General features: G+C 43.5%; 1 protein-coding gene across 2 annotated transcripts in view; it reads left to right on the forward strand.

The window, feature by feature from the left end:
• Positions 1-24,011, forward strand: part of COPB1 (COPI coat complex subunit beta 1) — a 721,336-nt gene that overhangs the window by 191,025 nt on the left and 506,300 nt on the right. For both annotated transcript variants that reach the window (XM_044082795.1, XM_044082796.1), the window contains exon 7: positions 11,543-11,680. In XM_044082795.1, coding sequence (XP_043938730.1) covers positions 11,543-11,680 — 138 coding nt within the window. The remainder of the gene's footprint in view (positions 1-11,542; positions 11,681-24,011) is intronic.

The following is a 24,011-nucleotide window of genomic DNA, read 5'->3' on the forward strand; positions in this document are numbered from 1 at the left end:
TTCCAAGATGCTCCAGAAGAATCCTCTTCCGGAGGCAGGGGATGGGGATTCAATGGTAGATACTGCCCTAGGGGCAGAGGGGGTCCTCAGAGTCAGGACTCCAGGAAAACTTTTCTGTGAGAAGCATTTTTATTGTTCCCAAGGTGTTTCCCGGCTGTCCTACCCTGGAGGCAGTTGGGGGTCGTTTTTCGTTACCCAAATGCCTGGGTGTCCATAACAAATGATCAGTGGGTGCTCAAGATTATATCCAGAGGTTCTATATTACTATCTCGAATGGTAAAAATATCTAACGCTCACATGAGCGAAAAGGTACATAAACAAGCTTTTTTGGGGGATCGCAGTACAGTGAGGAATGGAATATTTGCCCTTTCCTCACTGTAGTGCAACCTCAGAGTTTGAATATATATTTAGCGGGGGGGGTGCAGCAGCCCCCCACAATAGTAAGTTTGCTTTTGTACCTTTTCGCTCATGTGAGCATTCGATATTTTTACCATTCGAGATGGTAATGTAGACCCTATCCAGAGGTTATTACATTCTCTTTTCCCAACCACCCCCTATTTCTAAGATTTTTCTCCCTGAAGTGCCATCCAATCAGAGACAACTGGCCCAACAGAGAGTTCTGGAACTTCTAGAAAAAGAGCCATCCAAGAAGTCCCGACAGGTCAAAGAGGATCTGGAACTTATTTCTGATTTTTGGTGCCAAAAAAGACGGTGGGACTTGGGTTCAATTTTGGACCTTAGCAAACTGAACTTAAGAAGTCAAAGTTCCAGATGGTCACTGTTCAGTCCATCCTGCCCCTACTGCAGAAGGACGAATGGATGGGCTCCATAGACCTCCAAGATGCCTACTATCATATAAAGATAGACAGGCGCTCCAGGAGGCACCTGTGCTTCCGGATCGGAGCTGATCATTTTTAGTTCAGAGCATTAATTAATATATGTTAAAACTTGAACAATACTTTAATAACCATGTACCATATAAAACTATAAAAGTAAAATATATAAAGTCTGAAATGTTTGAATATACTACGGTTATAATATGAATTGTCCAACCCTCTAAAATTTTAACTTAAGCAATGAATTAATTGAGCAGGTATCATTCAATCCAGAATAAGTAGTGACATTGAATAGCAACTGCCACTTGAGTTGACTTTTATCCAGATGCTCACTAATAATCCACTCTTGGATATCCTTTTTAACCTGCTCTACCACTAGAAAATTAAAACTGTGTGTTGCATCCTTCTCTACGTTTATATAAAGCATTGGTCAACTTTTTATTTTTGATACCTAAACAATGTTCATGTATACGCTTCCTAAATTGTCTTGATGTCTTGCCTATATAAAATGCAGGACAAGAATTACACTGGGCAAGGTAAACCAGATTAGAAGTGTAACAAGAAAAATATCCAGGATGTTCGTGTTTCACTGTTGCAGTCATTACACTTGGGTTATCCTGCTGGCAGGCTACTCGCAGTCAGCCTGAATTCCAAAGTCCTGGTCCGGCATCGGTTGCTGTCACCTCTTCCCTGATGTCAGTGCGCCAGGGGTATAAAAGATGCAGCTGACGCCATTTTCTTCAGTCTTTCTTGCCGCGCGGTGCCCGAAGCAAAAGCAGTTCGCAAGTGCCGGTCGGCCGACTCCTGAGATTTTCGAAATTGAATTTCAGATCTGAAGTCTTTTATAAAGCTAAGTACCCAGTTGGGGAAACTTTTTTCTTGCTCCAGACCGATGTCAGAAAAAGTTAACAATTGTATTTCTTCTGGGAAGCAAATACCTCATAAGGATTTTCATTCTTCCTGTATTCCTTGCCAAGGCCCTGACCACGACGTTGCTAGCTGTCGGTTTTGTGCTAGATTTAACCAGCGCACTATTAAGCATCGGTAAGATTTTGCTTTTCATTGATTTGTCTGAAGGTTTAACTATATAATGCCATCGGAACAACCGACGACCGGAATTCATAAAAAGCGCAAGGAAAAAGAAGAGGACAGGCATCCAAGGTCCAAAACTGATGACGAAGCCTCTTCTAGGCCAGTCACCGGTTCTCAGTGAGGTGCTTTCACAGCCCCTGACACCCACTACCTCAGAGCCACAGGCTGCCTCCAACTCCCACGTGGAGACAGCTAGGCCTCTGGATACTCAAGGTATTGGGCCTTCGGAAACTAATCCCTCAGGTGGGTCCGGAGCCGCTGAGCAGGCATTGGCTTCTGAGAGTGTTTTCAGACCTACACAGCTTTATATCAAGCCAACATCAGCATCCAAGACAAAGACTAAAACAGTTTTAAAGACAAGGAAACAAGTACAGCATTCTCCAGGACAGACTTCCATGCCTAAGAAACATATGCTCAAAATGGCCAAAGACCTAATTACTTTGATCAGGGGTTCCCATCCCCGTCCTGATAAGAGACCTAGGCAAGATACTGAATATGATTCCTCTCATCAGGTTTCCATTTCCTCTGACTCCTCTTCAGAACAGGGATACTCTATTCCTCCCTATGAGGATTTTGATGCTGAAGAATCTATTCCTTCAGCTTCTTCTCCTGAGGATTACTAATTTGGGGAAACCCTGCATACCATGAGGGAGCATTTCCACTGGGAAAGCCAAGATTATTCAGATTCTAAGAAAAGGCTCAGAGACTTTCTTCTACTACCTCAGCACAGACCGCTTGCTATTCCACCTGTTCTAGACATTGTAAATGATGTATTTTCAGAGTCCGGCCTGTCTCCCGACTCTTTACCTCCTGCACCTGTTGTCGGACAGATACTACAGGGTTCCAGATTCTCATAAATTTCTATATAAAAACCCTGCTGCTGGCCCAGAAACTATTTCTCAGGGTCCCAAAGGGGTCAAGGCTGCTACTGCAAAAAACCCTGTCCCCTCCGATAGAGATTGTAGGGCACTGGACAGATGGGGGAAAAAAGTTTACACTTCTGCTACCTTGGCTGTAAGGGCTTTAAATTGTCAGTTTCATATGCTTAAATGTCAGCAATACTTAATGTCTCTGTTAAAACAGAAAATGTTGACAAATTCTGAATGTTCTGAGAACAAGGAATTGCAGGATTTATTGCATGCAGCTGAACAAGTGGGAAAACATATTTTGCAATGTGGTTATGATTCACTGGAGGCCTCTTGCAGGGCCGCTGTAACAGGTTCTGTTATTAGAAGGCATGCTTGGTTAAAGAACAGACTCTGCCTGATCATGTTAAAGCAAAATTATTGGATGCTCCATTACAGCATGATACTTTGTTTGGTGTTAAGGCAGAAGAGGTGTTGAAGAAAATGGAGGATAAAGCTAAATCTATGCAGACAGTGAAGGATTTCTTACAGGTACAGCCACCCAGATTTAGCAGGAACTGGCCTTCTAAGAATTAGTCCTTTCCCATGTCAGACAGGCCACAAAGAGGCAGATACAGATGCCCTAGAGGCAGACAACAGCCCCAGGGCTCATACAGGCCCAAACAAATCACAGCTATATAGGAAACAGTCCCAATGACTTCCCTCTGCCAATGAGCACTCTTAGGGGGAAAGCTAACACTTTTTTCACAAAATTGGCACACGATCACCCAGGACAAATGGGTCCTAAATATAGTCTCTCGGGGCTACAGGTTCCACTTTTACACCCTTCCAAAGGCAAAAGGTATGCCAGACCTGCCCCACAATCAATGGGCAGAGGCACAAAAACAAGTTTCATCTCTCATGGACATGAGGGCCATTCAGCCAGTGCCACAACAAGAGCAGGGACAAGGATTTTACTCAAGACTTTCCTTAGTGCCAAGAAAGGACAAAGCATGGAGACCAATTATGGACCTGTCTATTCTAAATACTTTTCTGGACATTCCAAAATTCAAAATGCTGACTCTACAACAGCTTCTGCCCATGCTGGTTTGTAACTTTGGACCTCAAAGAGGCATACCTGCATGTCCCAATCAGACAATCCTGAAGATACCTCAGATTCATAGTTTGCTCAATGCACTACCATTTCTCTGCACTGCCCTTTGGCTTATCTACTGCGCCCAGGGTGTTCACAAAATGCCTGGCACCAGTAATTGCATTTTGCAGACAAAGAGGAATTCAAATATATCCCTACTTGGACGACTGCTTTATTCAAACAGAGACCAAAGACATACTACTAAAGCATCTGGCGTTTGTAAAAAGATTACTAATTTTCCTAGGGTACACAGTAAACGAAAACAAATCAAAACTAGTACCCTCTCAAGAGATAATATTCCTGGGTGCAAGCTTAAATACAACTGCCCAGATGGCTTATCTCACACCAGACAAAGGCAACTGACTTCTTACTTCGACAGCATGGCAACAAAGACCCAGTTATCTGCAAGAAAAATTCTGCAGGCTCTGGGCTACATGGCCTCCTGCATTCTGCTAATTCCATATGCAAGACTGCATATGAGGAAACAACAATGGTATCTAAAAAGTGTTTGGACTCAACATTGCCACAGCCTGGAATCATTAATTTCACTCATTCCCAGCCTGCAACAGGAGTTTCGATGATGGGCACAGGCCTGTCACCACAACAAGGGACAGCCATTCACTTTACCCACAGCCAGGCAAACACTAACAACAGATGTCAGATTGTGCCTGAGGGGCCCACATGGCAGAAAAATGTATTCAGGGCACATGGCCCCCAAGCCAAAGGCATCTTCACATCAATCAAAAAGAGATGCTAACTGTACAAAATGCCCTGACAGCCTTCAAGGACCTACTTCATCCAGGACAGCTGCTGATAAAGACGGACAACACCACAGTTATGTGGTACATAAACAAGCAGGAGGGCACACGTTCCTACCCCCTCTGCAGACAAGCCATGATTTTGTGGAAGACAGCATTGACATACCAAGTACACCTGCAACCACAACTCCTGTCAGGAAAAACAAATGCTCTGGCAGACGAACTAAGCAGAAACCTCATGGATCCTCACGAGTGGAAACTAGATCCACAAATCTTCAGCATGATAACAAGGAAGTGGGGATGCCCAGACATGGATCTTTTTGCCTCCCCTCACAACTGCCAACTTCAGAGATTCTGCACAAAGACTTATCACAAATAAGCATGGAAAGTGGATGCCTTGTCATTCAGCTGGAACAACCTTACAGTATATGCCTTTCCTCCACTGCCTCTCCTCCCCAAGGTACTCCTAAAGGTCAGACAAGAGAAGCCACAAATGATACTAATTGCCTCAGATTGGCCACACCAACATTGGTACCCAATCCTAAGGAGCTTGTTCCAGGGCCCTGCCTGGACATTGCCTCAAATTCCTCATTTACTGACCCTACAAAACAATCAGATCCTGCACAGCCAACTCAGAACCCTAAATCTAGCTGCATGGCTGATAGTGTAACCATTCAGAATACACCTTTCTCTAAAGAGGTTATGGATGTTATTTTGGAGGCCAGGAGGCCCAGCACCAGAAAATCTTATGCAGAAAAATGGAAGAGATTCTGTGCTTGGAACCAGGCACAAGGAATTGACACGCTTGTTCCAAATATACCTCAGATTTTACAATATCTAACTGAGATGCTGGACAAAGGCCTATCCTTCTCATCATTTAAGATCCATGCCTCTGCCATTTCCGCTCATTACAATACAGACCCACCTATTTTTTCACATCCATTGCTTAGGCAGTTCCTCAGGTGGGCCAAAAATATAAGACCCCCAAGGAGAGCACCAATACCTGCATGGGACCTCAATTTTGTCTTGGAAAAACTCACACAGCCTCCTTTCAAGCCAGCCAATACAGCTGAGATAAAATTCTTATCATGGAAAACCGCTCTGCTCCTAGCAATAACTTCAGCAAGAAGAGTCTCGGAGTTACAGGCATTAATGGCTGTGGAACCTTTTATTATCTTCCATCCAGACAGGGTGTCTCTAAGGACAAACCCAACATTTATGCCTAAGGTAGTGTCCAGTGTGGCTCTTAACCAAACCATTCATTTGCCTACTTTTTTCCCAAACCCACAGAATAAAGGGGAGATACTTCTGCATTCTTTGGACATACACAGACAGCTGCGCTTCTACTTGGACAAAACTAAAGCTTTCAGACAGACTGAGCAACTTTTAGTGGCATATGCTGCAGGATCACAAGGAAAGGCTATCTCAAAGCAGACTATTTAAAAATGGATAGGACACCTGCATTCGTTTCTGCTATTCACAACATGGCAGGTCAGTGCTTAAGGGCATTAGACCACATTCTACCAGGGCAGCAGCCACCTCAGCAGCCTTCCTCAGAGGAGTACCAACCAAGGATATATTTTGGAGGCTGCAACTTGGTTTTCCACACACACTTTTACTAAGCACTACCACTTTACCTCTTTACTCTAAATCCAGAGCAGGCTGCTACTGCAGTTCTGCAGGGGCCTTAGAATACACTTCTAATAATAGGATTTAGACCCAGCCCAACCTCAGCTTTGAACACAATAGCACAAGTGTAATAACTGTAACAGTGAAACATGGATGATACCCTGTACCTACCCTACCTGTAGATGTTAGAGTGTATTCACTATTGCAGTCTGCAGTCCAGGTTGCCCACCCCACACCCCCTGCCTTTGGGACTTATCTGTCTTTCCTATACAACCTATGTGGTGTATTTGCTTTGTGATTGTAGATGCTTGTTGTGTATATATATGCTTTTATATAATTGCATTTTTTTACCTTTGGGGCACCTGACATCTGGGACAAGAAAAACTGAAGAAAATGGCATTGGCTGCATCTTTTATACCCCTGGCGCACTGACGTCAGGGAAGAGGCGACAGCAACCAATGCCAGACCAGGACTTTGGAATTCAGGCAGACTGCGGGTAGCCTGCCAGCAGGATAACCCAAGTGTAATGACTGCAACAGTGAATACACTCGAACATCTATATTTATGGTAGGTACACAACTGTACTATTTTATATACCTTGATTCTAATAGTAAAACTATCAGTACTACTAATCAAATAGCATTGGGAACAGATGCATCTAAAGGTACCATATCTTATATTATGCAACTCATTCATTCCCGACACTTTTTCCATATAAACTTTTAAAGCTTTGTCCTTTTTATAAGAAACTAGTGGTTTGTCCCCTAATTTATGAGACAAGTCCTTATCCTTAAAAAAACAATTCCTAAATTTTATTAATACATTCAATTATGGTTTTACTGTCTACTGTGTATGTGGTAATGAAACATTTTGTAAAATCTGTCTCAGCATCATCTGTTGCCTGCCCTTTTTCCACTTCTATCTTATGGGATGATGTACAACCTGGTGGACACAAAATAGATGAATAAAAAACACTATTTCTTTTGTTGATCACTTCATCTTTAATATCACTAAGAAATTTTTCCGGATAGCCCCTTTTACGAAACATCTCCATTACACTTTCGCATTCAGTATAGAATGTGACAATACTAGAGACCATCCTGGCCAAGTGCACTAGTTGTCCTTTGACAAGTGCCTTTTTTCTGAAATCTGGTGTGCCAGCCGGAAAAATGTAGATACATATTGGAAAAGATGGGTTTTCTGAAAATATTAAAAGCAAAAAAAGCTTGCCTTCCAAATCTTTACTGCTTTCTACATCCAAATACGAGATCTTAGCTTCATCAAAAATATTTGAACATTTTAAGTCCACAGTGTTATTAATGTAACTAAGAAATCCTTTCAGCGTGTCATGTGTATCCACCCATAGGATGAATATATCATCCAGGTAACTAGTATAAAGTGTCCAACATTCTACATAAATGTGCTTAAAATATATTCCACCTCCCATTGGACCATAACATAATTAGCAAAACTTGGGGCACATGATGCCCCCATAGCTACTCTAGTAGTAGTATATATACACTTTTATTTACATTTACTTGAAAAGCCCCAAACAACCAGTACAGATTAAAGTACTGTTAAGTGCCCCATATTTCCTTCTGGCCTTTTAAAAAAGGAAACCACAAAAAAAATAAATAAATGAATTAAAACACAATATTCTCACTTAAAGCCAAAAAGTACTGTGTGTACTTGCCACTACAGTCTGTCTTTACTGGGCTGGCTTGCTGACTTGACTTCCCAGGGGACTGGCTTTTCTGGCCTGGCTCGCTTCCTCCCAGGGGACTGGCTTTGCTGGCCTGGCTCGCTTCCTCCCAGGGGACTGGCTTTGCTGGCCTGGCTCGCTTCCTCCCAGAGGACTGGCTTTTCTGGCCTGGCTCACTTCCTCTTCACGGGACTGGCTATGCTGGCCTGACTCGCTTTCTCTCCAGGGGACTGGCTATGCTTGCCTGACTTGCTTCCTCCCCGGAGGACTGGCTTTGCTGGTCTGGCTCGCTTCCTCCCCAGGGGACTGGCTTTGCTGGCCTTTCTCGCTTCCTCCCCAGGGGACTGGCTTACAAGAGTGGCTGGAGTGGGTACTGGCTTCTTTTCTGCCTCCATGATAGATTGCTGGAAAAAAACAAATCTTGATCCTTTTTAAAGAAAACTGTCTGTAGAACTGCTGATAAAAAGCACTGTACAGCCAAAGGCTTTGTAAGACTCTTCTTGCCCCAGTACCCACCCCCATCGTGAAATGCAACCAGTTGCTGTATGAGTTTAAACAGTCGTACCTAGCAGGGAACAGCTATGCCTGCAGGTCTGGGTTGGTGATGTAACTGAATTGCTATGGAAAAGCCTGAAGTCAGAGCAGCTTTTACACAGCATTTCAGTGCTTTAACAAATGGGATTTTTTTTTTCAGTCAAACTTATCCATAAGGCAACGGGATCTTTTCATTCTGCCTGTGAGTGTCCTGCCAGTACCCGGACAAGTGGCATCATTATGCAGTGACCATTTTTGTCATTAGCATTTCAGTTGTGTTCCCTTGTTTGGCTTCTCCCAGTAAAATTGCTGCTTGGGTTGTAGCCTGCATGTTCACACCTCGACAGAAGGCCTGTTAGAGTAAAGATGGTACAGATATGCGAGTTTGCATTTTATCAGTGTACACTGAGAGGATCACCAGTAGCAGCTCTCCATGTATTAACTGTATATTCCCCTTTATAAGTGGCTGTACTGTCCTTTTTGTAAGTGGCTGAGCTGACCATTTTCACTGTTTGTAGCAGAAATAAAATAGAGGGTATACTTTGTGACCATGATGTCCTGAGGGTCCCATGAAAAAAAAAAAAAAAAAGTTAAACTAATGCCAGGTTTAAAGCATCTTTAAAGGGCGACTCTGCCTCTGCACTCATTGTGTTAGGCTCTGCTCCCAAGCTTCTGATTTCTACTTCTAGGCATGCACTATTTCATAGAAAAAGGAATAAATCTATTTTCCTTTTCTCTTAGTTGGTTTCACCTTGGCATTGGTATACATTGGATATAAAAAGTGTACACGTCCCTGTTAAAATGCCAGGTTTTTGTGATATACAAAAATGAGACCACAGTAAATCACTTCAAAACGTTTCCCACCTTTAATGTGACCTATAACCTGTACAATTAAATTGAAAAACAAACAAGTCTGTTAGGGGAAAAAATATAAAAAACATACAATAAGCTGGTTGCATAAGTGTGCAAACCCTTAAACTAATACTTTGTTGAATCACATTTTGATTTAATTACAGCATTCGGTCTTCTTAGGTAGGAGTCTGTCAGCATGGCACATCTTGACTTGGCAATGTTTGCCCACTCTTCCTTACAAAAGCACTCCAAATATGTCAGGTTGTGAGGGCATCTCTTGTGCACAGCCCTCTTCAGGTCACCCCACAGATTTTCTATTGGATTTAGGTCTGGGCTGTGGTGGGCCATTCCAAAACTTTAATTTTCTTCTGGTGAAGCCATTCTTTTGTTGATTTGGATGTATGCTTGGGGTCATTGTCATGTTGAAAGGTGAAATTCCTTTTCATCTTCAGCTTTCTAGCAGATGCCTGAAGGTTTTGGGCCAGAAGTGACTGGTATTTGGAACCGTTCATAATTCCCTCCATCTTGACTAAACCCCAGTTCCAGCTGAAGAAAAGCAACCCCAAAGCATGATACTGCCACTACCATGCTTCACCGTTGAGATGGTGTTCTTTTAGTGATGCGAAGTATTGTTTTTGCGCCAGACCTACCTTTTGGAATTGTGGCCCAAAAAAAAGTTCAACCTTGGTCTCATTGGACCATAACACATTTTCCCACATGCCTTTGGGAGACTTGATGTATTGTTTCACAAATTTTAACCGGGCCTGGATGTTTTTCTGTGTAAGAAAAGGCTTCCATCTTGCAACCCTACCCCATAGGCCAGACATATGGAGAATATGAGAGATTGTTGTCACATGTAGTACACAACCAGTACTTGCCAGAAATTTCTGCAGCTCCTTCAGTGTTGCTGTAGGTCTCTTGGCAGCCTCCCTGACCAGTTTAGTTTTCATCTTGTCTTTTCATCAATTTTTGAGGGACATCCAGTTCTTTGCAGCGTCACTGTTGTCCCATATTTTCTCCACGTTTTGATGACTGTCTTCACTGTGTTCCATGGTATATCCAGTGCTTTGGAAATTTTTTTGTACCCTTCTCCTGACTGATTCCTTTCAACAATGAGATCCCTTTGATGCTTTGTAAGCTCTCTGCGAACCATGGATTTTTCTGTAGCAGGCAAATGAGTATATGACAGTAAAATCTTACTACGACAGCTGAACTTTATTTGGGGTTAATCAGAGTCTCTTTAATTCATGGCAGGTGTGTACCCAAGAATACTGAATGCTGTAATTAATTCAAATGATGCTACAACAAAGTATTAGTTTAAGGGTGTGCACACTTATACGACCAGCTTATTGTACGTTTTTTATTGTTTATATTTTTTCCCTAACAGATTTGTTTGTTTTCAATTGAATTGTGCAGGTTAATAGGTCACATGAAAGGTGGGAAAAGTTTTGAAATTATTTATTGTGGTCTCGTTTTTTTATATCACAAAAACTTGACATTTTAACAGGGGTGTGTACACTTTTTACATCCACTGTATTTGGAGACTGGGGTTGTAGAGATTAATTTTTTGGCAGGGGGCGGGCGAAATCTGTTTTAAATCACCAGTTGTTCATATCTGCCACATTGTTATGATATGTAGCAGTGCAATTTCCATGTAGACCAAAAATATGTATATTGCTTTGTCTTTTTTACTGTTGTGTATTTTGCATGTTGTTCCTTGTTTGAATGGATACTAGAACTAGAGATTGTTAGGGTTGTTCTGAATAATTTTAATTTTGTAAAATTAACACACATCTCCCACTTCTCTCCCTGATTATCTTGAAAGTATTTAATGCTTAGTACATATGATGCAGGATGTGGATTATTTTGTAGTTGCGCCTTGGTGGTGATAGATAAACTTTATTCATTCTTTTCAGTTAACAATGTGATAAGTAATATGTTAGCCCATATTGTGTTTTGAAGATATTTGCAAGGGGTTGTCATCATTGTATTACATTTTTGTTTGGAGCACATGAACCAGCTTTCGTGTGCGTTGATATTGAGTTTTCCAGAATGGCAAGTTTGAAAGAACTGTTTTGTCTTTTTCATTTAAGATTACAACAATCATTATCTGGGTTAACTTGTTTTTATTTAAAATTTAGGTTTGTCATGCCAACCCGACAGAAAGAGCTCGCTTTATTCGCTGCATCTACAATTTGCTTCAGTCATCCAGTCCTGCAGTGAAATATGAAGCAGCAGGGACATTAGTTACACTGTCCAGTGCTCCGACAGCCATTAAGGTATTAATGACTTAAGTATTGCAATTTAAGTCTGTATGCGCTAATCTTGACTTTTAATCATGTGTGTACTGCTGCTGTGTTTAAATGTGAATGGAAAAATGTTTACTATATCAAAGGACTAACTTTTATTAAGTACACAAAACCAGATGTATTGTAAACAAACATTGAAGAAGTTAAGGTTCAGCAGAATAGAGTAACTGTAGGGAATGTGAATATGGTATAAAGCTTTTTAACATTAGCTGCCTCACATTAAAGAACAGAAATGTTGGTGTTTTCCCCCTCCTGAAACTTGGAAAAGTACAGTTGTGTACACTTACCATAAATGTAGATGTTCGAGTGTATTCACTGTTGCAGTTATCACATTTGGGTTATCTGCTTGCAGTAGCCCTCAGTTGGCCTGATTAACAAAGTCTTGGGTCCTGCGTCGGTTGCTGTCCCTTCTTCCATGACGTCAGGTAGTCAGGGGTATAAAACATGCAGCCGACGCCATTACATCAGTTTTTCTTGCCCCAGATGTCAGGTGCCCCCCTAATGGGAAGCAATTAAATATATAAATATACAAGGTTATACCTCCAACAAAAAAGCAAATACACCAAAAAGCTTTTGAGCATAGTAAAGGAGAGTAGAGGTATAGCCAAAAAAAGTAAAATGGGCTGGAAGGAGGGTAACCAGGACTGCCAACAGTGAATACACTCACATCTACATTTATGGTAAGTGTACACAACTGTACTATGTTCTTCGTGTTTCACTGTTGCAGTCATCACATTTGGATAGATTCCCAAAGCTAAGGATGGGAGGAGAAATTTAGATAGCATTAGGACGAGCTATAAGGCCCTGCAAAACTGCATTGGCAAAGCCAGCTCTGGATTTAGAGAAAATTGGCAGATGGTAATGCTTGGTGAAAGTATGTACAGAACTCCAGGTAGCAGCTTCTAGAATGTCCCTGGTGGGGATGCCTCTGAGAAAGGCTGTAGAGGTAGATGCAGCCCTGGTTGAGTGGGGTTTGATCCCCTGTGGGATAGGTTTTCCATGGTGCTTGTAGCAGAAATGAATGTAATGGCCTATCCATTTGGAGATGGTTTGCTTTGAAATAGCCTTCCCCTATGCCCCTGCAGCAAATGCCACCAGCAGTTGATCAGATTTCCTTTGAGGTTTAGTCCTGTCCAAGTAGAATCTAAGTTGTCTGTGCACATCTAAGGAGTGCAGTATCCATTCTCCTTTGTTCTGTGGATTAGGAAAGAAGGTTGGCAAATGAATGGACTGATTTAAGGGCCACTCTGGATACCACCTTGGGCATGAAGGAGGGATTGTTCCTGAGGGACACCATGACCGCATGAAAGATGATGAAAGGCTCCACTGCCATAAGGGTCTGTAATTCAGATACCCTTCTTGCTGAAATGATTGCTAAAATGAAAGCTGTTTTCCAAGAAAGACATTTTAACTCTGCAGTAGCAGCTGGCGCGAAAGGAGAAAGAGTGAGTTTTTCCAAAACATAATTAAGGTCCTAGGCTGGAGTTGGAGCTCTCCTGGGTGGTTGTACATTTTTGGCCCCTCTGAGTTAATGCTTGAGCAGTGGATGAGAGAAGAGAGGAGGTTTTGTGTTATACTGAGCTGAAATGGCTGAGGCGTGAATTTTGATGGAGGAGAAAGACAAGCCCTTGTGAAGCATCTCAGTTAAGTATTATAAAATCTGAGGTAAATTGGGCACTGCTGTACTCATCCCTTGAGACTGGTTCCAGGCACAGAATTTTTTCCATTTTTCAACATAAGATTTTTTAGTACTAGGCCTCCTTGCCTCTAAAATGATATCCATCACTGGTTTACTGAGGGATGGTAAAGGAGAGATTAGGTAATTAGCCAGGCTGCTAGGTTTGGTGTTTGAAACTGAGGGTGCAGAATCTGGTTCTTCTGCTGAGACAATAGTGTAGGAGTCTGAGGCAGGTGCCATGAGGCCAACAGTGACACACTGCACAAGAGGGGGTACCAGTGTTGGCGTGGCCAGTCTGGTGCAATCAAAATCGTCCTTGGTTTGTCTTGTTTGATCTTTAGTAGTACTTTGGAGAGCAGAGGCAGAGGGAAGGCATAAACTGATAGGTTTTTCCAGCTGAAGGGGCAGAGCATCCACTTTCCAAGCTTATTTGTCGGGAATCCTTGTGCAAAATTTGTCCAATTGATAGTTCTGGGGGAGGCAGACAGTCTGTTTCTGGGCTCTCCCATTTACTTGTCAACAGGTTGAAAATCCTTGGTTCCAGTTTCCACTCGTGTGGGTCCATGAGGTTTCTGCTTAGTCTGCCAGTGTATTTAGTTTTCCTGGCAGGAATTGAGCTTGTAGCTGCATTTGGTAGCTCAGGGCTGTGTTGCACAATGCCATGGCTAGTCTGCAGAGGGGGTAAGAATGTGTATCCCCCTGCTTGTTTATGTACCACATAACAGTGGTGTTGTCCGTCTTTACCATTAATTGTTCTGGGAGAATCTGGTCCTTGAAGGCTGTCAGAGCATTCTGTACAGCTAACATTTCTATTTGATTGATATGCAGGTGCATTTGCCCTGAATGCACTTCCTGCCAGGTGAGCCCCCATGCATAGTCTGGTGGGTCTGTTGTTAGGGTTTGAGCGGCAGGGGGTAGTGTGAATGGTAGTTGCTTGTTTTGGTGGCAGGCGCCTGCCCACCAAAGGTACTCCAGGCGTAGGCAAGGTATGATAGGAATCATTGCTTCTGGATCCTGAGAATGTTGACACTATAGGCTCTTTAGATACCATTGTAGATGTTCATCGTGCATACAGCTGCAGTAATCACAGATGGGTTCTCTGCCGTCAGGCAGTCCCTCGGTCGGCCGAATTCCAAAGTCTTGGTCCGGCGTCGGTTGTCGTCGCTTTCTCTTCTGACGTCAGTGAGGCCAGAGTATATAAGACACAGCCGACGCCATGTTCTTCAGTCTTTTTTGCCGCGCGGTGCCCGAAGCAGAAGCAGTTCGCAAGTGCCGGTCGGCCAGCTCCTGAATTACGAAAATTTTGGAAACCGAAGTCTTCATTAAAGCTAAGTACCCTGTTGGGGAAACTTTTCTTGCCTCAGACTGATGTCAGAAAAAGTTAATAATTGTATTTCTTGTGGGAAGCAAATACCGCATAAGGATTTCCATTCCCTCTGCATACCTTGTTTGGGCCCAGACCACGCCTCGGGCTGTCGCTTCGCTACCTGCAATAAACGTACTATTAAGCGACGGGCGGAGTTCGCCCAACACTACTTTGGTAAAGCTTTTGATTATAAAATGTCGTCGGACACTCCGACTACCATTTTGCCCAAAAAACGCAAGGAAAAGGACCGACACCACGCCAAAACAGGCTACACGTGGTCCGGTTCTCAGCGAGACGCCTTTGCAGTCCCTGACTATCGACGACACTCCTTTGGCGGTGTCCTCTGTACCCGAGACCGCTGGGACCTCGGCCCTTTCCCAGACTACAACCACTGAAGCCTTTGCTAATGTTGAGCCTACTAATGTGGACAGGTCCACCTCCACCCATGGTGTCTTTAGGCCCTCATCTTCTTTTTCAATTAAGGCCTTTACTAAATCCAAAGCAGCTAGGCATCCCACAAGGCCTGTTGCACAGGGCCCATCTCCAGGTCCCATGCCTAAAAAACAGATGCTTAAAATGGCTGAGGATTTAATTACTCTTATCAGAGGTTCTCAACCCCCTCCAGACAAGAGACCCAGAGTGGAGGAAGATTCCCCCTCTTCTGATCAGGGATCCATTTTATTAGAACATTCTGATGCAGAGGAACACTCTTACTTTCCTTTTGAGGATTCGGATGCAGAACAGTCCATCCCTTCTGTATCCCCTCCTGAGGATTTTTCCTTTGGGGAAACCTTGCACACCTTGAGGGAACACTTCCATTGGGAAGGCCAATACTTTTCAGATTCCAAGAAAAGACTTAGGGAATTTCTTTTGTTACCTCAACACAGACCTCTGGCGATACCCCCTGTTTTGGACATACTTGATGATGTCTATTCGGAGGCTTGCCTTAACCCGGATTCTCTGCCTCCTGCACCAGTCAAACCTGATAGGTATTACAGAGTACCCAGCTCTCACCAATTTCTCTTCAAAAGCCATAATGCTGACCCTGAAACCATTTCACAAGGCTCCAAGGGATTGAAGGCCTCCACTGCCAAGAATCCACTTCCTGCAGAAAGGGAATCAAGATCTTTATAAAGGTGGGGTAAAAAGGTATATACCTCGGCCACCCTAGCCATGAGGGCCTTAAATTGTCAGTTTCATATGCTTAAATATCAACAGTTCCTGTTATCACAATTAAGGAACAAAATGTCTCAACCTGAACAACCAGATTTAAAGGAGTTACAGGATATGATGCATAGTGCAGAGCAAGTGGGTAAACACACTTTACAATGTGGTTATGATGCCCTAGAGGCTTCAAGTAGAGCGGCTGCTACGGGATCCATCATTCGCAGACATGCTTGACTTAGAGAACAAAACTTGCCTGATCATGTGAAAGCTAAACTTCTAGATGCTCCTTTACAAAAGGATGTGCTGTTTGGTACTAATGCTGAGGAGATACTACGGAAAATGGAAGAAAAAGCCAAATCCATGCAAACTGTCAAAACCTTTTTCCAGGTCCAACCACCACGTTTTAGCAGAAATTGGCCTTCAAAAAACTGGTCCTTTCCAGCCACTGACAAGCCCCAAAGAGGTAGATACAGACGCACAAGGGGCAGAGGGCAATCACAAGGATCATATAGAGGCGACAATGGCAAACTCCAGCACCAAGAGGTGGCGAGGACAGTGCACAACAATACAGGAAGCAAACCCAATGACTCCCTCATTTCCATGCCAAGCACGTCTCAGCTGGCAGCACCTTTGGGAGGAAAGCTAGCATTATTTGCAACCAATTGGCATATTGTCACAACAGACAAATGGATCCTGGACATTATAAACAGAGGCACAAATTTCATTTCCACACTCTTCCAAAAATGAGAGGCATGCCAAACCTGCCACAGAATCAAAGGGCAGAGGCACAACTACAAATTTCAAAGCTCATAAGCATGAGAGCTATTCAAGAGGTACCTTCTCACGAACAAGGTCAAGGTTTTTATTCAAGACTTTTTCTGGTACCAAGGAAAGGAACCGACTGGAGACCCATTTTGGACTTATCCATCCTAAACACATTTCTACTGCACAAAATTCAAGATGCTCACATTACAGCAACTTCTTCCCATGCTGGGCAAGGAGTTTTGGCTGGTAACATTGGACCTCAAGGAGGCATACCTGCATGTCCCAATCAGACAAAGCTGCAGAAGATACCTCAGATTTCTTGCAGGTTCAATCCACTATCAATTCTCTGCATTGCCCTTTGGCTTATCTACTGCGCCCAGAGTATTCACAAAGTGCCTGGCATCAGTGATTGCCTACTGCAGACTTCAAGGGATACAAATTTACCCTTATTTGGACGACTGCCTGATCCAAGCGGACAGCAAACACATACTTCTGGAATATCTGGCATATGTGACACGGCTACTGCATGCTCTGGGATACACAATCAACAAAGAGAAATCAAGGCTAACACCATCTCAGAAAATAACTTTCCTGGGTGCCAACTTGGACACAAACACCCAGATGGCCTATCTTACGCCAGAAAAACAGGGGCAACTATCTCAGTACTTCAAAATACTAGCAAAAAGTACCAGGCTTACTGCAAGGAAAATCCTGCAGGCTCTGGGATTCATGGCATCTTGCATTCTTTTAATCCCATGTGCAAAGCTGCATATGAGGAAACTTCAATGGTACCTAAAAACCTATGGTCTCAACACAGTCACAGTTTGGAAACAATAATACCAATAATCCCATGTTTGCAAAAGGAATTTCTATGGTGGGCCCAAGCATGTCAAGCAAACACAGGCCTCCCATTCTGCAAGCCTCAAGCAGAGCAAGTTATCACAACAGACGCCTCAGATTACGCTTTGGGGCGACATGACGGACAGGTGCATCCAGGGCAAATGGTCCCAAAAAGAAAAGCACCTCCACATCAATCAAAAAGAAATGCTAGCAGTAATAAATGCAATTACAGTTTTCAAGGACTTCCTGCATCCAGGACAATTACTGATAAGAACAGACAACACCACAGTAATGTGGTACATAAACAAACAAGGAGGAACACATTCATACCCCTTGTGCAGACTAGCCATGACCTGTTGGAACTTGGCTGTGGAATGGCAAATCGAACTTCAAGCACAGTACCTGCCAGGATTGGAAAACACGCTGGCAGACAAATTAAGCAGAAATATGACAGACCCACACGAATGGAAGTTACATCCGCTGGTGTTTACAGAAATAACCCAAGTGTGGGGGAGGCCAGACATAGATCTTTTTGCCTCTCACAGGAATCATCAATTGGAAAAGTTTTGTTCGAGGACCTTTCATCCAAAGACCTGGAGAGTGGACGCCCTTTCATTCAGTTGGACAGCATGGACAGTTTACGCATTCCCACCTCTGCCTCTTCTGCCCAAGGTACTTTTGAAAGCAAGAGCAGACAGACCGAAGATGATACTGATTGCTCCAGATTGGCCAAGGCAACACTGGTACCCATTGCTGAGGAGCCTAACACATACTCCTCCCTGGTCCCTGCCTCTAATGCCTCTTCTGCTGACTCAGCACAGCTACAAAACTCTCCACAGTCAGCTGAAAACACTCAATCTCGCTGCATGGAAAATTCCTTAACACCACAACAGACCCTACTCTCCAAGGAGGTGCAGGATGTCATTTTGGAGGCCAGAAGGCCATCTACTAGAAAAGCTTACTCCGCAAAATGGAAGCGGTTTTGTTCTTGGAATGCGAAAAAAGGCCAGGACCCTAGAAAACTGAACTTGCCTCAGGTATTACAGTATCTAGCTGAGCTGCTGAACAGTGGACTTTCATTTTCTTCCATAAAAATCCATGCCTCAGCCATTTCTGCAGAATAGAACACGGATCCTCCTTTATTTTCTCACCCACTCTTACGACAGTTCCTCAGAGGGGCTAAGAATATTAGACCACCAAGGAAACAACCAATACCAGCCTGGGATCTTAATTACATACTAGAAAAATTAACATTGCCTCCTTTTGAACCAGCTGCCTCAACAGATTTGCAATATTTGTCCTGGAAAACTGCCTTCCTTCTGGCTATCACTTCAGCTCGTAGAGTTTGAACTACAGGCCCTCATGGCGGTGCAGCCCTTTCTCATTTTCCATCAGGACAGGGTTTCCTTCATCAACCCATCATTTATGCCTAAAGTGGTATCTAGGGTAGCTTTAAATCAAGCCATACACCTTCCTACCTTTTACCCCAATCCTCAAAACAAAGGGGAAAGGCTGCTACATTCCTTAGACATCCATAGGCAGCTACGTTACTATTTGGACAGAACAAAGTACTTCAGGAAATCAGAACAACTCTTTGTGTCCTATGCTGTAGGGGCTCAAGGGAAGCCAGTTTCCAAGCAGACTATTTCAAAGTGGATAGGCCACTGCATACGGTTTTGTTACTCCTATCATGGGAAATCTGTTCCTACAGGTATCAGATCACACTCCACCAGGGCCACAGCTACCTCTACAGCCTTCCTCAGAGGAGTTCCTACCAAAGATATTCTGGAGGCAGCCACTTGGAGTTCTGTACATACCTTCACAAAACGCTACCACCTGCCTTTATATTCCAGAACAAGAGCAGGCTTTGCCACTGCTGTTTTGCAGGGCATTCTGGCTCAACCCAGTTCCTCCTAGTACCTACCACCCTGTGCGTAGCTTTGGGACTCTACCCATCTGTGATTACTGCAGCTGTATGCACGATGAACATAGTACAGTTTTGTACCTACCATAAATGTAGATGTTCGAGTGCTAATACAGCTGCAGTACAGGTTTCCCTCCCTCCTTCCCCACTTGGTAAAGGCATGGGGCCTAACAACCTCTTCATACAACCTGACTTGGGTTATCCTTCTATGGTTTATTTGCTTGCAACCACTGATTTTGGATTATATTGCATTGCATGTATACGCATATAAGCATAATTTATGTATTGCCTTCCTTCTGGGGGCACCTGACATCTGGGGCAAGAAAGACTGAAGAACATGGCGTCGGCTGTGTCTTATATACTCTGGCCTCACTGACGTCAGAAGAGAAAGTGACGTCAACCGACGCCGGACCAAGACTTTGGAATTCGGCCGACCGAGGGACCGCCTGATGGCAGAGAACCCATCTGTGATTACTGCAGCTGTATTAGCACTCGAACATCTACATTTATGGTAGGTACAAAACTGTACTTTTCCTCATATGCAGTCTTGCATATGGAATTAGAAGAATGCAGGAGACCATGAACCCCAAGGCTTGAAGTATTTGCCTTGCAGATAGCAGGGTTTTGGTGGCCACTTGTTTGAAGTAGGTTGTCAAATGAATTTTGTTTCTCTGGCGTAAGGAAAGCCATCTGGGAAGTTGTATTCAAGCTTGCACCCAGGAATATAATTCGTTGACAAGGTACCAGGTGTGATTTCTTTTCATTTATTGTGTACCACAGACAAGTTAGAACCCTTTGCACAAAGGCCAGATGATTCAAAAGTATGTCCTGAGTTAGACAATCATTCAGGTATGGGTATATTTGAATATTTCTTTGCCTGCAAAATGCAATGACTGGAACTAGGCACTTTGTGAATACCCTGGGCGCAGTAGATAAGCCAAAGGGCAGTGCAGAGAACTGATAGTGCGTGTAGCCTGCTTTGAAGCGTAGGTATCTTCTGCAAGATTCCCTGATTGGGATGTGCAGGAATGCTTCCTTTAAGTCTAGTGTTGCCAACCAGGTATCTTTACCTAGTATAGGGAGCAACTGGTGAAGAGTCAGCATCTTGAATTTTGGAATCACCAAAAAGGTGTTTAGAGTAGACAGGTCCAGGATAGGATGCCATGAATTGTCTTTTCTGGGTACCAGGAAAAGTCTCAAGTAAAAACCTTGTCTCTTTTCCTCTTCTGGTACCAATTAAATAGCTCCCATGCTTAAGAGAGAGAGTACTTGCTTTTGGGCCTCTGCCCACTGATTTGGGGGTAGATTTGGCCACCCGCTTGGTGTTGGTAACGTGTGGAAGTGAAATCTGTATCCCTGGGACACTATATTTAAAACCCATTTGTCCTGGGTAATGAGTTCCCATTTCTTTGCGTGAAGAGCAATCTTTCCCCCCAAAGGGACAGTCAGTTGAGAAGTGCTTGGAAGTTTTAAAAATAAGTCATTGAGACAGTTTACTATAGGGGGGAGTTTTATTACTTCCAGATTTGGAAGTGGAGGCCCCCCCACTGCTTATTCCTGTGAGGACCCTGGGACTGAAGCCTGGTAGCTCTGCTGGATCTGGGTTTGGACTGAGAAGGTCTGGAAGAGGTAGGAAAGGACCAATTTTTGGAAGGCCAATGCCTACTAAACCTTGGAGGTTGTACTTGTAAAATATCTTTTAACAGTTTGCATAGATTTAGCTTTTTCCTCCATCTTTTTAAGAACGTCTTCTGCCTTGTTGCCAAACAGGCGGTCCTGGTTTAAGGGAGCATCCAGTAATTTAGCTTTAACATGATCTGGCAAGGATTGCTCCTTAAGCCAAGCATGCCTTCTAAGTACAGACCCAGTTACAGCAGCCCTACAAGATGACTCTAGTGAATCAAAACCACATTGCAAAGTATGTTTTCCAACTTGTTCAGCTGAGTGCAGTAAATCCTGTAAATCCTTATTTTCAGCACAATCAGGAATCAACATCATTTTCTGTTTAAGCTATCCAATAATATGCTGCTGATACTGTAACATATGAAACTGGCAGTTTAATGGCCAAAGTTGCAGAAGTGTATACCTTCTTACCCCATCTATCTAGCACCCTGGAGCCTCTATCAGAGGGGGTAGGATTTTTGGCAGTAGTAGCTTTAATGCCCTTGGGTCCCTGTGAAATGGTCTCAGGATCCGTTGTAGGATTTTTAAAAAGGAACTTTTGAGAGTCAGGGACCCTGCTGTAATATCTATCAGGTTTTCTGGGAGCAGGAGGTAAGGAGTCAGGGGCCAACTAGATTCCGAAAAGACATCATGAACATGGTCTAGTACAGGGGGGATAGCTAAAGGCCTGTGCTGGGGCAGAAGTAAGAAATCCCTAAGCCTCTTTTTAGAATCAGAGAAATCCTGACTTTCCCAATGAAAATGCTCCCTGAGAGTATGCAAGGTTTCACCAAAAGGGAAATCTCCTGGGGGGGGGCAGAGGGAATAGAGTCCTCAGCATCGGAATCCTCATAGTTGGATTAGGGTAAATACTGGTCATCAGAGGAAACAGAAAATTTAGAATCCTGCTCAGAAGTATCATAAGCATACTCGGTCCTAGGTCTCTTAGAGGGGGAAGGCTGGCTTCCCCTGATTAAAGTAATAAGGTCTTCAGCCATTCTTATTTGTTTTTTAGGCATAGAGGCCTGACCATGCGGTCTGTGCGTCAGTTTTCTAGGCATGGTTTGAGTTTTAGGCCTTAAAGAAGAAGATGGCATCGGTTTAATATGCAAGTCAGTAGGCATGAATACACGCTCAGAAGCTGGTGCCTGCACAGCGGCTCCAGACTCATCTAAGGTACAGACATCCGCAGGTTCCACAGTTGAAGCATCTCACGGCATACTGGACTCAGATTGGGTCTCAATAGAGGCCGGCGAATCTGAAGTAGCGGATATCAGGGGCTGTGAAAGCACCTTACTGAGTACCGGCGAACTGGCAACTGGTTTAGGAGAAGCATCGTCGGCAGCTTTGGACCTAGGTGGCCTGTCTCTGTCTTTATCTTTGTGTTTTTTCGGAATGTCGGTAGTCGGATGGCTTACCAAAGACCTATCAGGATGATTGAACCGAGCACCGAAATATTTAGAAGCGTATATATACTGATGACGGATTGTTCGTGGTTTAAATAAGGCACAAAACCGACAGTGAAGTACGTTGTGATCAGGGCCTAGGCAAGGAATACAGTACGAATTAAAATCTTTATGAGGTATTTGCTTTCCACAAGTAATGCAATTGTTTACTTTTACTGACATCGGTTTAGGGTAAGAAAAAGTTTCCCCAACGAGGTACTTAGCTTTTAGTTGAAGACTTCGGTTCTGAAACTCGAAAACGAAAATTTCAAGAGTCTGCCGACCAGCGCTTGCGAACTGCTTCTGCTTCGGGCACCGCATGGCAAGAAAGACTGATGTAATGGAACCGGCTGTATGTTTTATACCCGTGACGACCTGACGTCACGGAAGAAGAGACGGCAACCGATGCAGGACCCAAGACTTTGTTAATCAGGCCGACTGAGGGCTACTGCAAGCAGATAACACAAATGTGATGACTGCAACAGTGAAACACGAAGAACATCCATTGTTTTGGGATCATTTTGTTTGATGGCACTGGCTACTTTGTCACCTTGTGCTGTACCCCTGTTTGAAATGCTGTGTGTACTTGAAGTGAATTATTGTGTAGTACTCATTTTAGTAGATAACTATAGCAAGCCACTGTGAAACCGTATTGGCCTCCCCACTCTGCTAAATGCTCTCTTGTATATGTCCTTTGGAATACACTGTTGCAGTACTAATTTCAGGGATTCCGCACTGCAAAAGCCCAGTGATCTTCATAATTCCAGAATTTTCACCTTCCTCCCTCTAGACTTGGCAGAATTCCTCCCTAATCAGTGTTAGGGTATCTGTGGTTCACCTTTCTGGCTGCAGTTTGAGTATCTGAAGTATGTTTTTCATCATCGGTGTATCATGTTGCCTTGAAGCCAGAGTTTACAAATTAGTGCCTTGTTGGTTAAACCTTATATTGAAATCAGATGCTGAGATTAACATCTGTATCAACTGTAGAAAACAAATTCAACATAGGGATTTCCGTAATCTGTGTCTTTTTTGCCTGGGTCTGGGAACACAGTGTACCCAGTTGTCCCCAGTGTGTTTGTGTTAATCCATGCACCCTTAGACATGCGGCACAGTCATTGGGAAAATGTCTTTGGTCTAAGCTCACCAGAATGTTCTGGAAATGTTGGGCCTACATAGTGTTAAAAGTACTTTATTTGGTGCTGTACAGTGAAGAGTTACCGAATAGCTGGGTAACTACAGCTGAGCTAGTAAGAGAGATGGCTAGAAAAGTGCTGCTTGTGACATCTGGAAAGAGGAAGGAGGACAAGGAGACCTGGTGGTGGAATGAAGAAGTACAGGAGAGTATACAGAGAAAGAGGTTGGCGAAGAAGTGGGATTGTCAGAGAGAAGAATAAAGTAGACAAGAGTATGAGGAGATGAGGTGCATGGCAAAGAGAGAGGTGGCAAAGGCTAAG

The sequence above is a fragment of the Protopterus annectens genome, chromosome 9.part0, assembly GCF_019279795.1.
Source record: "Protopterus annectens isolate FY-2018-M chromosome 9.part0, PAN1.0, whole genome shotgun sequence".
Lineage (NCBI taxonomy): Eukaryota > Metazoa > Chordata > Ceratodontiformes > Protopteridae > Protopterus > Protopterus annectens.